This window comes from Halyomorpha halys, unplaced genomic scaffold, assembly GCF_000696795.3.
Source record: "Halyomorpha halys isolate HHAL.00 unplaced genomic scaffold, Hhal_1.1 Scaffold755.1, whole genome shotgun sequence".
In the NCBI taxonomy this organism is placed as follows: domain Eukaryota; kingdom Metazoa; phylum Arthropoda; class Insecta; order Hemiptera; family Pentatomidae; genus Halyomorpha; species Halyomorpha halys.
In genome coordinates, this window is record NW_027108003.1 from 155,365 (window position 1) to 167,197 (window position 11,833).

The following is an 11,833-nucleotide window of genomic DNA, read 5'->3' on the forward strand; positions in this document are numbered from 1 at the left end:
TAAATAGTTGTAAACTATTTTTGTTTCACTATTGACCGCAACCCTGACCATCTCCCTATATATCAATTTTTACGGTCAACTATACATACATATATGTTTAAATTATTCATTTAAGAACTTAAAATTAGAATGATTATGTTCCATATAATCCTAATTTCATTTTTTGTTTTGGTAATATTTTCTTGCTTATCTTCAAGAGAGCCCAGTAACACATAATTGTGAAGACTAATTGTTTTATTCGTTACCTCTCCTTTTGTTTGAGTATTTGTTAAAATATCTTATTTGGTAAATGCACTATAAAATTGTCTCATAATGCGCTTATAAGCATTTTCAAATATTTTCATAGGGGGACTTCCCTTTTTCCACAAGTCGAGTTGGGGTTGGTTTGCATATAGTTCAATTTCTGGCTTAGTGGTGCCCAGACTTCTATGGGTTAGGAATCACTGCTATGTATGATTAAAAACTTATATATATATATAATAAGCCCTCTGCATTTCAGTAAGCCAGGTTTCCGAGCCTGCAGACCAGCCTCATAATGTTGGCTGTTCATGTAACTCTGAACCAAAGTGTGACATTGTTTTGTTTCTTAACAAGATGAGACATTTATTTCCATTAAAATGAGGTAAAGGGTTGCCTGCAATTGGAGAGTTGTTCCCACCAAACAGGGCTCCAGTAACTTCCTATCTACATTTATTGGTGCTATTTTTTCTGTTAATTTTTACCCCTCCTATTTCAAACACATTATATAATTCCTTATCAAATAACATCATCATTGCCACAAGGCTACTTATCTATCCAATGATACTTATTACAATATTAGTTATTCCAGTATGAGTTGTTACAATATTATGCTTCAATATTCCTTAAGCTCATCTCTCGTTGCTTTTATCACAGATACAATGCATTGCACACACTTGCAGTGTGTTTTTTATTTGAAACACGGTCTTTGCGAACTTCTTAAAGGACCCAAACATATTGAGAGTCACCACAATTTCTTCCAGGCCATTTGAGTAAGGAGAACTCCCCTGCCAAAGCCAGTTTGGTAAATATGCAAACAGGGCAATCAAACATTGTGTGCCTTATGTCTTCCCCAGCTACAGTCAGGGTTCACTCTTCTGTAAAGGTCAACTTTGAAGTAATGTCTCCAATGACCAGTGAGCAGCTATTCAGTCCAGTGGTCTTTCTCAATCCATTCAGCTTGATCCCTTTTTGAACATCTGGGTGAAACTTGTGAGCCAGTCTACCAGTTGTGCAGAAATCCCACCTTTGCTATTCAGAGAGGACAATTGTATCAGATCTCCTAGCAACGTCTTCATATATTCTGCTGGAACAGAAAAAGGAGCTCGACCCGTCACTCACCTCCAACCCCTTCTTTATGTTGTGCTTTGTAATGGCTAGCTGGATCCAGAGATTAGTTAGAAGCTGATCCGCAGCACCCATCATGTCTTCTCCTGGGGCTTTTCCTGGGCGGAGTTTCTCCAATGTTATCCCCACATTCAGTTCGTTGTTGCAATTTACAGAGGTACATTCATTTTGTTCCTGTTACATATATAGCCTTCTGTATCAGAGGTTGGGTCATCCTCTGGGAAACATGTCAGCATTATGGCCTCCATTGCCTCTTCTACCGTACAGGTTACTTTCCTGTTATAAATAAAAGACACATAGGTATTCCTACTCGAGGTTTTAGAAAAGGCTCTTCGGAATGCAAGTCCCCATCGGCTATTGCATTCCTCTATGTATTCATGCCATCATTATTGTTTATTCCACCATGACTGTCCCTCCTTTATGGACTCTTTACAATGACAAACACTTCCCTAAAAATTAAAAAAACAAAAAGTAATGTTTATTTATTTTATTTTATTTTTTAGGAGAAGAAGTGGGTAAGATCTACAGAAATAGAGAAAAACTCAAAATAATTCATCATCCTGACAAAAGTTGGATTCATCTTGGACCTGAAGGACCATATTCAATAATAGTTCAAGGAAAAAAACGATTTTTGGATGAAGGATCTCTAGTGATTATTTTCAGTAAATACTTTGTTTCATATTTATATTTATCTTCTTTTTTTTTTTTTATATATATATATACAAATTATGATGAAAAGATGAATATCTTGTTACTCAAAATGACTATATATTGACTTACACCGCCTCATATGATGATTATATACACTACTGCCTAATATGATGAATAAAAATCATTCATATCATATTTAGACTTGCATATTAAAGTTTGTTCTATGCTGAATATGTTGTTGAAGTTACTTTAGATTTACTAAAGTTATTGATAAATAGTAGTGTCTCCAACCATCATCATGCTTTAGTCGAATGAATGTCCTGAATGTGAATGTGTTAATATGCATGTGCATAATAGTATTGAGTAATTTATTAAATATTTATTTGTTTTTCAGCTAAAGCACCAGTTGGTAGTGCAGAATCAGATAAGAACACTGCTAACACAATTTTGGGAAACTTAAAAAAGGCTGTTAAGGGTCGACTTCCTATCCGTATTGTACGAGTTGTTAAATCAGAACGAAAAACGGTGTTTCGATATGATGGTAGGTTATATTTTATAGTTCTTGTTTCATATTAAGCTACTTTAATCGTAACTGTCATGTTATGATATAAGTCATTCTGATATTTCATTGTCTTCAAAGCCTTCTTTCCAGTTAAGTGAAATGAAATTAAAAATAGTTTTATTATTCTGGGACATAATCCCTTTTGAATAACATTAACATTAAACTTAATACAAAATGTGGTTAATAATAATATATTTACATAAAGAGTAATAATGATCAGTTAATAGTTGACTGTTGATTATATATAAGGAGAAGATGGTTGGGGAAGTGGTTAGTGAAGAACATAAATAATTAAAACTTATTAATTAGTGCCAACGTTTCCAATAGAATTTCAGGAATTCAGAAGGGCTCAGAACAAAAAATAATATAAAAACCATAATGAATAAAAGGAAATACAGAATAACTAGGCACATAAGAAGATAACAGATAGTGTTGGTACATAAGTAGTATTGGAGTAAATTTATTGTGCACTCTAGGTAGTATCCTTTTTCCTTGAATCTCAGAATCGGTCTGGTATCCTTGTTCTTGAGCTGATCTTCCCTAATATCCGTTGAGGTTCATTTGTCCACAGTTTAGATGAGTGTTTATGCATTGCACCCACTCCTTTCTTTTGGCTCTACTGGAGTAATTGTAATCCAATCCACTAGGTCTTCTTAAAAGAGTATAGATGTGCAATTGACCTTTCTAATGTTTGATACTGAATTGGTACTCCAGGAGTCCTTTGATCCATCGAGCCATTCAGGACTTTTTAAATTCAACAGCCATGTCAACGAAGCATGATCTGTTCAGAGAAGGAAAGGTTGTCCAAACAGATACATGTAAAAGTGCTCTAGAGTTTTAACGATTATAAAGAACTTTCTTTTTGTCACACAGTAGTTCTTTTGCAGTTTGGAAAGTGAAGAGAAGTATTCGATAACTCTTTCCTCTCCCTCTTGGATCTGTGACAATACACCTCCAATTCCAACATTGTTAATGCTAGTACCCACAATGCTACTTAGAGTCTGCCAAAGGCTTCTTGGCACTTGTCACTCACTGCTCTTGAAAAGTTGTTTCTTCTCATTCAATAAGTTGGTGAAGCAGTTGAGTTATGTAGGCGATTCCTTGGACGAATCTCCTGTGGTACATACATTTATTTTATTTTTTATTCAATGGCTCTATAGCCGTTTCAGGGCTTTGGGCTCCAAGATTATCCTCAACCATTAGTTTATGTCCATGGCGTCTTCTCCATTTCCTCATCCCCAACTGGCGCAGGTTTTCTGGCATCCATTACTTTCATTTTCTTGAGTCAAGACCCACGTTTCATCACTCTTTGTTGCTATAGGCCTGATGATTGTCCAGTGTTTTATAAGCTTGGCTTTGCAGAAGAGATTTTGAACACTTAGTACTTTTGGGAGTTGTGTCAAGCTATATAATTGTGTCCGTGAAATCTTCTTTTTTCCAATTTCTGCTTGTTACAATCCTCTTAGCTTATCCCATTCCCTCTTTAAATGTTATGCTTGAGTTCAAAATAGAACAAGCTTGTTAGTCTGTTCTTGAAACCAGCATCTTGAAAACAAAATTATGAATTAATTAGCCATGGCATAGTTTATCTAAAGAGTAGTTGGTTGGTGTGTGATGAAGAGAACAGCTTTAAAAAAAATTCCAAATTTATCTTTTGAATCTAACTAATTCTATGCCATTATGGCTTCTTTTTTTTTTTTTTTTTTTTTTTTATTAATTTCTCAAAATTCAAATTATGTTTTGCTTACACAAAAGGTGTTACCCATATATTTTATGCCCATAATTTCAGTTTTAGTAATAAATTTTAAATTTAAACTGTTCATATAGGATCATTAAGAAGATGGCGTGACATGAGCGGTTAAGGGTTTAAACAAAAAAAAAAATATATATATGTGTGTTCCTTTCATATTTTTACATGATTTATGGTAACTGTTGATAGAATTATAGCATATTAGATATATAATTTTCTCATCATTACTATTTTTTAAAATGTACAAATACTAACAAATATTGAAACCCTTATTTATTTATTTTTATATTCTCGATAAATATTCCATAATTAATCATTAAATTTGATCATAATACTGAGCTGTATTTTAATTTTTGTAGGTTTATACATTATGAAGAAAAAGCTAATCCTTCATGAAAAACTTCATTTTTTATTGACACGAATTAAAAATCAGCCAAAAGTTCTTTTTAACTTAAAAAGAGGTGCCTGCAACAAAATTAGACGTTTACTAGCTTTGAAGAAGAGAACAAAGAGATACATAAAGAAAGAACCTGAGTTAAAAAAGGAAGTTACTTCAAACTCTGATACTGAAAGAGATTCTACTACTCAGACAGCCGAACTAGTGAGCTGGGATCAATTTAAAACAGAATTTATTACTCTTGATGGAGTAGGAGAAGAAGGTAACCATGACTGTGATGATGGTTATGAAGTCTGGCAGAGAAATGGGTTTCCTCCATTTGTTAAAGCAGATTCAAACGAAGAATTTGAAGGATCCACTTTAATCGGTTACGAGGAAGATGTTGACAAATTTGAGACATATTATGGAGATGAACTGGACGACACAGTTGATGATTTGAATAATGAAGAAGATCAAGAGCATTTTTCTAAAGAAGATGTAATAATTGAAAGCATTCCTCTTCTCAAGTCTGAGAATGGAGAAAGTAGCAATAACATCAGAACGATATTAGCTATTGTTCCAGAAAGTGGAACTTCAGAATATGTGGAAGGAACTCCTAATGTCGATTTTGATCCACTCTGTGATCCTTTAGGAGGTTTTAATGACGAGTCTAAAACATCAAGTTGTAGTGATGAAATGAAAGATACTTCTCAGGAAGTCAAAACATGTTATGACGAGAAAAAATCTGGTCAGCTGTATCTTACAGGATGTGAAAATATAGATGGCTCTGAGAAAGATCAGTTTTTACCAATTTTGCCCCACCCTTGTTTATATAACCTTACTGTAGGACATCTTATCAATCTCTTGGGTAATGGATCACATAATCACATCTGCCCTTGCAATACCCAAAAATGTGCTGCGCAAAGAAACTTTGAAGTTGCTCTCAGAGGTCTCATCGATGAAGGGGGAAAAAAAATTTGTAACCCCAAGTGCCTAAAAGGTATCGAAGATGACGATATGAAACAACAAGACAGCACTGAAATAAATTATCTTTCTTTAAATAATGTTTTCAATCAGTTAAATGCAATAATTTGTAATAAAACAACGATCAGTGATAAACGAAAGCCTTTAATTGGAAAGAGGCAGCGTAAAATGACGACTAGGATACTTAGGAAAAACAAGACTAGTACAAAAAACTATCACTCTAAAAATGTTAGTCGTGAAGAATCTTTAGTATCTTCAAGTATTGAAGAATCTTTAGTAGCTCCTAGTGATGAAGAATCTTCATTACCTTCAAGTGTTGAAGATTCTTTAATACCTTTGAGTATTGAAGAGTCTCTAGTGACTTCAGAGGATTCTCCATCTGCTCCAGCTTATGGAGTCACTTCACCAATGCCTGAGGATACTGCTATACGACTCCATCCCTTGGAGGAACCACTGCAGGTGCTGAACTCCGATGATCATCTAAATAAGCGACGAAAGGGTAGGCAGAAAGGGAGTAAGAATTGCTCACGAGAAGCTGCTCAACTTGGACCAGTGATACCTACTGAAGAGCCTAAACCTGTTCCGAGAAGGCTAAGGGATAAAAAAATAAGTTACAGAGGAGCAACTTTTTTTATATCCTCTCGCAGCCATAGTAGTAGGTCTTCTTCACGCAGAAGAGTTCAAGAAGAAGAGGATGATTTTCTCGGGTTTGTAGGACCCATCAGACCTTCCAAGAAACTGAGGTTGCTTAGGTGTTTCCTTACTAGGTTACTGAGTTTGGAACAGTCATCATCATTACAATAAACTTTTTATGTAATTAGTTTATTTTTATTTATGTACATTTGTAATATTTTAGTTTTTATGAATGTAAATTTTTAGTTTTTATGAATGTAAATTTGTATTTATTATTTCCTTTTATGTACGTTTTTATTTATTGACAAATGTTACATTATAATAATTTACATTAGAATGTACTTGAAATATATTCCACCTTTCTCTGTTTCCACTAGACATTCTTATATATTTTTTGTAGTTATATTTGTTATGAATTAAAGCTAGTTTATTTATTGTAGTTTTTATAGTGAATACTCATTTTGTAAATATTGACCCTTATCTTAATTTTTCAACTTTTGTAAAAGGTGTTATTTTTGTGATGTATCATATTTTCTTCCGAACTGGGGTGTCTAGAATAAGTGCAAAAGGTTTAGTTCAACAATTGAACTTGTGATATTGTTTTTATTGTAGTATTTTTAATGTTGGTTAGAACTATTTACTGGTTATCATAGTTACCTTTTTCCAATTGACATAACTTTTTTTTTTTAATATTTTTATATTTTATAAATATAAAAGACTGAGGAGAAATCCAATTTATCATTATGAATGTAAACATAAAAGTATCATTGTTTTGATACATAAGCATCCATCAATCTAAAAAGAAAAATAAATGAAATAACTTGATTTTCTTAATGATGTTAATTATTTTATCTTCTCCCTTGGTTTTATCGAAAATGAATTCATAGTTATAAAAATAAAATATAAGTCATAAAAATAAATCTTCTTGTGTAAAGTATTAAAGTGAGTGTCTTGGTGTGTGAATTCAATTCTTTGCCTGTCTAAAGTTTGAATTATCTAAAAAATTATAGTTAAATTACTTCACTAAATATAGTTAGATTAGTTTGAATGGTTTGATAACAAACGTTTAGACATGTCGAATTTTTTATGGTTGATATACTTTCTCTAAAATTAAAAGTGAGTTGGACCTAGGGTGCGCAAGACGTATAGAATTTGGGGAAATGACAAATTTCCAGTATATACTACATATAAAAATAAAAAAAACAAAGGATTTAGCCAGCCTTCCATTCAACTTAGTTCCAAGTCTAATCTACATTAATAAAATCAGGTGTGCGCATCATACAACTTTTGCTTACCACCACGCTTTGAACTGAAATTAATCCTCGCTCGATTCTTTACAATACTCCCTCATACCAATCTTTTAAACGAGGCTTACAGTAGGCAAATTGACTAACCCCAATTAGAACACTTTCAAGAAAAGTACATTTAATAATATTTATAATTGCAAAATTTTGACATTTTCTTTCGCAAAAGTATGCCAGAAACACAAAAATAAAATAATTTATAAAAATGAAAAATGCTCTTAACCATTTATCCGATGCTAAATTGTTATAGAATCGTTATTAAGTATGATTTTATGGATTTAATCATCTTCTCAACTAAACGGCTCATATATAGGTTAAGAGAAATTAAAAAGTAATTCTTTAATAACTATGGTGACAACTAGTAGTGAAACTGAGCATGCACCCACCAGTTAGAACAGACCTTTTACCTATGTGTTTTTCGTCATCCTCCACTACCTTTTGAAACTTTCTATGTTAAATATTATTTTTTTATAAAATCTTTGCCTTTCCAACAGTATATAATAAGTCTATATTGAAGTGTGTTTTCAACCTAGAAAAAATATTTTTTCCCTTATCTCCTTAAATTAATCATCAAATCCTTTCATAGCTTATATATATTATTATTATATCCATTTTTCACTATTAGCAAAAATTTGAAACAATATCAATTACTTCAGACAAACAAAATTAAAGATACTTCTGAGGAAGCCATTTTGGAAATTCAGCATTTAAGTCCTGTCAAACTATTTGAATGAGGATGAGGTCTGGCTGATATTAAATAACACTTAATTTTATATATATAAACCCAGTTGAGTCAAAATCGTTTGAGCAGTTTTTGTGAAAATCAAATGCTGGTGAGTCGATTTTATCAAAAAAGTTGCTCTCCCCTCTCAGGTACATAATCCCCTTGAATATGTTATTTCAGTTCCGTATAATTTATTGTTTGTTAATCTGTTCACACACAAACACAGAGACCATTTTGCGAGACTCGGATATTTCGGCTCAGAGAAAATTTGTATTTCTCTTGAAAACTCGAATTTGAAATTTTCATGACCCCTATTCTTCCCCATACTATATCTTTCTAACATAGCTAAGTGAAAGTAAAAAAGATAATTAAAATTGAAAAGTTATTGGACTAGGTTCCTTAAAAAAGGTAACAGCTACTCCAAAGTGGGAATGGTTGTTTTCATTCCTGATGATGGTTGAATTGATGTATAAACATTAAATGGTTACTTATTAACTACACTATTTAGTGTCTTAAGGTTTTGTTTTATAATTATTCCAATTATAACCTAATTATTATTTAAAGAAAGTTTATAACAGTTTAGACTTGGATTCAAATAACCGCTTGTTAAGTTGCTTTGATAAATTGAAATATGTATATATAATAACCAGGGGAAAACACTAGAACCCAATTTTTTTATTTTGCTGCATTATTATAGCTTTTAAGAGAGGCGAATTGAATAGTGTGTAATGTTCAGCAGAAAAATAGTTTAAATGTCTAGTTTTTATAAAGGAATGAACAAATGGTTAGAAGAAATACAGTATAATTACCAGGGATTTAGAGAAGTACTAGCTAGCCCACTTCTTTGAATTAGGAAGAGTGATGATGTTTATTTCCAGAACTAGACAGAGGAACATATTTATGCTTAAACAAAATTATCCTGTTCCAACTTGCCTTATACACTTTATTAAGACGTGGGAAATAAAAAGTATATACTTAAGAAATGGTGTTGTGCCACAAGTGTTTGGAAAAACGTTATTTCAATAATAATGACCAATTATTTGAAATTGAAGAAATTATAATACAATTACAAATAGTTAAATAGTGGGACTTCTTGATGATCTACCGTAATTGTGGTATGCAACTGCAATTACTAGTTCAATCAAAGTCATTGGAGTATGATGTAATTGTTATTTTCTCCTTACAAGTTATTTTAATTGATAAGTGCGATTACTTACATATATACATTTTATGCTAATATAAGTTAAATTAGAGGTAATTATAACAGTAACAGCAATTACTGAGGGTCAATTAGATCAGTTTAAAATATTAATTATGATGAGAAGATTGTTGACCATGGATAATACTTATAACCAGTAATACATAGTGCCAAAGTTTCAGTCAGAATTTATAGCCTTCATCAGGGCTAAGAACAAAAAACAAGATAAGAATGAATTGATAAAAGGATATATAAAATAATAAGAAAATAGCTAACATTATGGATACATAAATACTGTTGACAGACGTGAGTAGTTTAAGTATTATAAGAAGATAGAGGCTGTATAAGAGGAGAAATATTAAAATTAAGTAGTAGGAAAGAACTGATAATAAAAAATACATAAGAAAATCAAGTTAATGAAGGTATGTACCAAACAAAAATTATTAAAAATAAAGTAATGAAAGAAGTGGAAAATAAAATGTATATAATAGTAATTATTTATTAGTAAGAAGTAATTGTAATAAAGGTTCTTAATTATAATTCTTCACTGCTTCCTATAACATTTTGTAAGATGAAACACCAACTTCATCATCTGAGTCAGTTTTTGCTCAAATTATAATCAAAACAATTTCATGATGGCTTACAGGTCAATGATGGCTACGAATGTCTAAAAAATATTCCTATAGACTAGAATGATATATGAAAAATTGTGAGTTTTCTATAGGAAAACTACTTAAAACCACTGTTTATCTTTAGTAGGAAATTTTTTTTTTTTATTTATAATTTATTTTATGTTATTTACAACTGTATAAAAATATATACAACAAGTAAATTTGCTGTAGGTGATATAGTGACATGATACAAACATGTGGAGAATCTACCCATTGATAGAACTCCAATAACATTTCTAGAGGAGATCTTGAGGCCATCTTCTTTTCAGATGCCTCAGAGGATTTTTAGGTAATGAAGGAGAAGCCAGATTAGAAAAAAATGGGTTTAGGTGGTTTGGAAGTTTATCATGGAAGGATTGGTATCTGGTTCTGGCCAAATCGGCAACATATGGGACATCGTGGTCCTGATGGATGACTTGATTTGTGACAAAGTGAGGAGCATTAAGGATTGGATTCGGGAGGAATTTGGTGGTTTAGTGGAGCACCAAAGCTCAACTCTGTATGTCCAGATAGGCCTTATAATAGTCATGTAGATCAGTCTTTTGTAATGGATTGGAAGTTTAGACTGTTTGTCTAGTAGATGTTGTATTAGTCGGAATCTATATGTTGTGTCAAGGTAGGTGAGAATTGGAGGAGGCGGACTAACAGGGAGGTCTATGAGCTGTTTAGTGAGAGAGACGTGATGAGGCATGTAAGGCTGGGGAAGCTGCGCTGGGCTGGCCATGTCGTCAGGCTGCATCGGACCAGAGGAAGAGGCAGGGATTCTAGGGAATATCTGAGCAGCCGCACAAGATTGAGCTGCATGGCGAAGGTTCATTGAGGGAAACCAAGGTTCAAATTGGGCTGTAGCACCACGGATGGATAGATCAATAAATTAAAAACTATATTTAAATATTCTATTGCTTAGAAATTTGTGGAGGATTTCATGTTCTATAAAAAATTCTTTTCAATCAGAGAAATACATGCATGGAAAATTCTGCAAGAGAATTCTCATTTATGAGAGTTCTCATTATTTATTATTCGAGTTAATTAATTTAGGCAGTCTTACAATCATTTTTTTAATAACTATATTGGAAGGTTAGCCATGAGTGTTCAGCACCATATAAATTTACAGCATACATGTATTATACTGATTTATACCTATCACTACTCTTATGATATGCATTAATAAAAAATGATTATGAGATTGTCTAAGGTAATTAGCCTCAATAATAAGTAAAAATAAAACAGAATTTTGTATATTATTCTATATTGTTTCAAAATAACACTCAGTATTTTAGAAAAGGGTAGAAAATTGAGAGTAATTTTACTTTAAATTATTCATTCAAAGCTTATTCATATTAACCCTCTGTATTTTAGAAAAATATGAAAAATTGTGAGTATTTTTTAATTAAAATTATTCATCAAAAGCTTATTGAGATTAGTGATTAATCTCATCTCCATGCATAATTTTTATTTTTAGGCTCATTCTTCAAAATTGTCGGTTTCTATGAACTGAGAACTTTTCTCTGTAGCTCTCTTGTTTCTGATTGTCATGTTTCTTCTTTGATTTTCATTGAAAACTTAATACAGTGTAATCTGAACTTTAGTACTCCGAACACACCAGTAATCCAAA

General features: G+C 32.1%; 1 protein-coding gene across 1 annotated transcript in view; it reads left to right on the forward strand.

The window, feature by feature from the left end:
* LOC106685917 (uncharacterized) overlaps positions 1 to 7,155 on the forward strand; it is a gene marked incomplete in the record, with an annotated part of 19,398 nt that extends 12,243 nt beyond the window's left edge. The window contains 3 exon segments of the mRNA XM_067046393.1: positions 1,869 to 2,027; positions 2,411 to 2,557; positions 4,688 to 7,155. Of these exon segments, the coding sequence (XP_066902494.1) occupies positions 1,869 to 2,027; positions 2,411 to 2,557; positions 4,688 to 6,492 (2,111 nt within the window).
* Between the last annotated feature and the right edge of the window lie 4,678 nt (positions 7,156 to 11,833).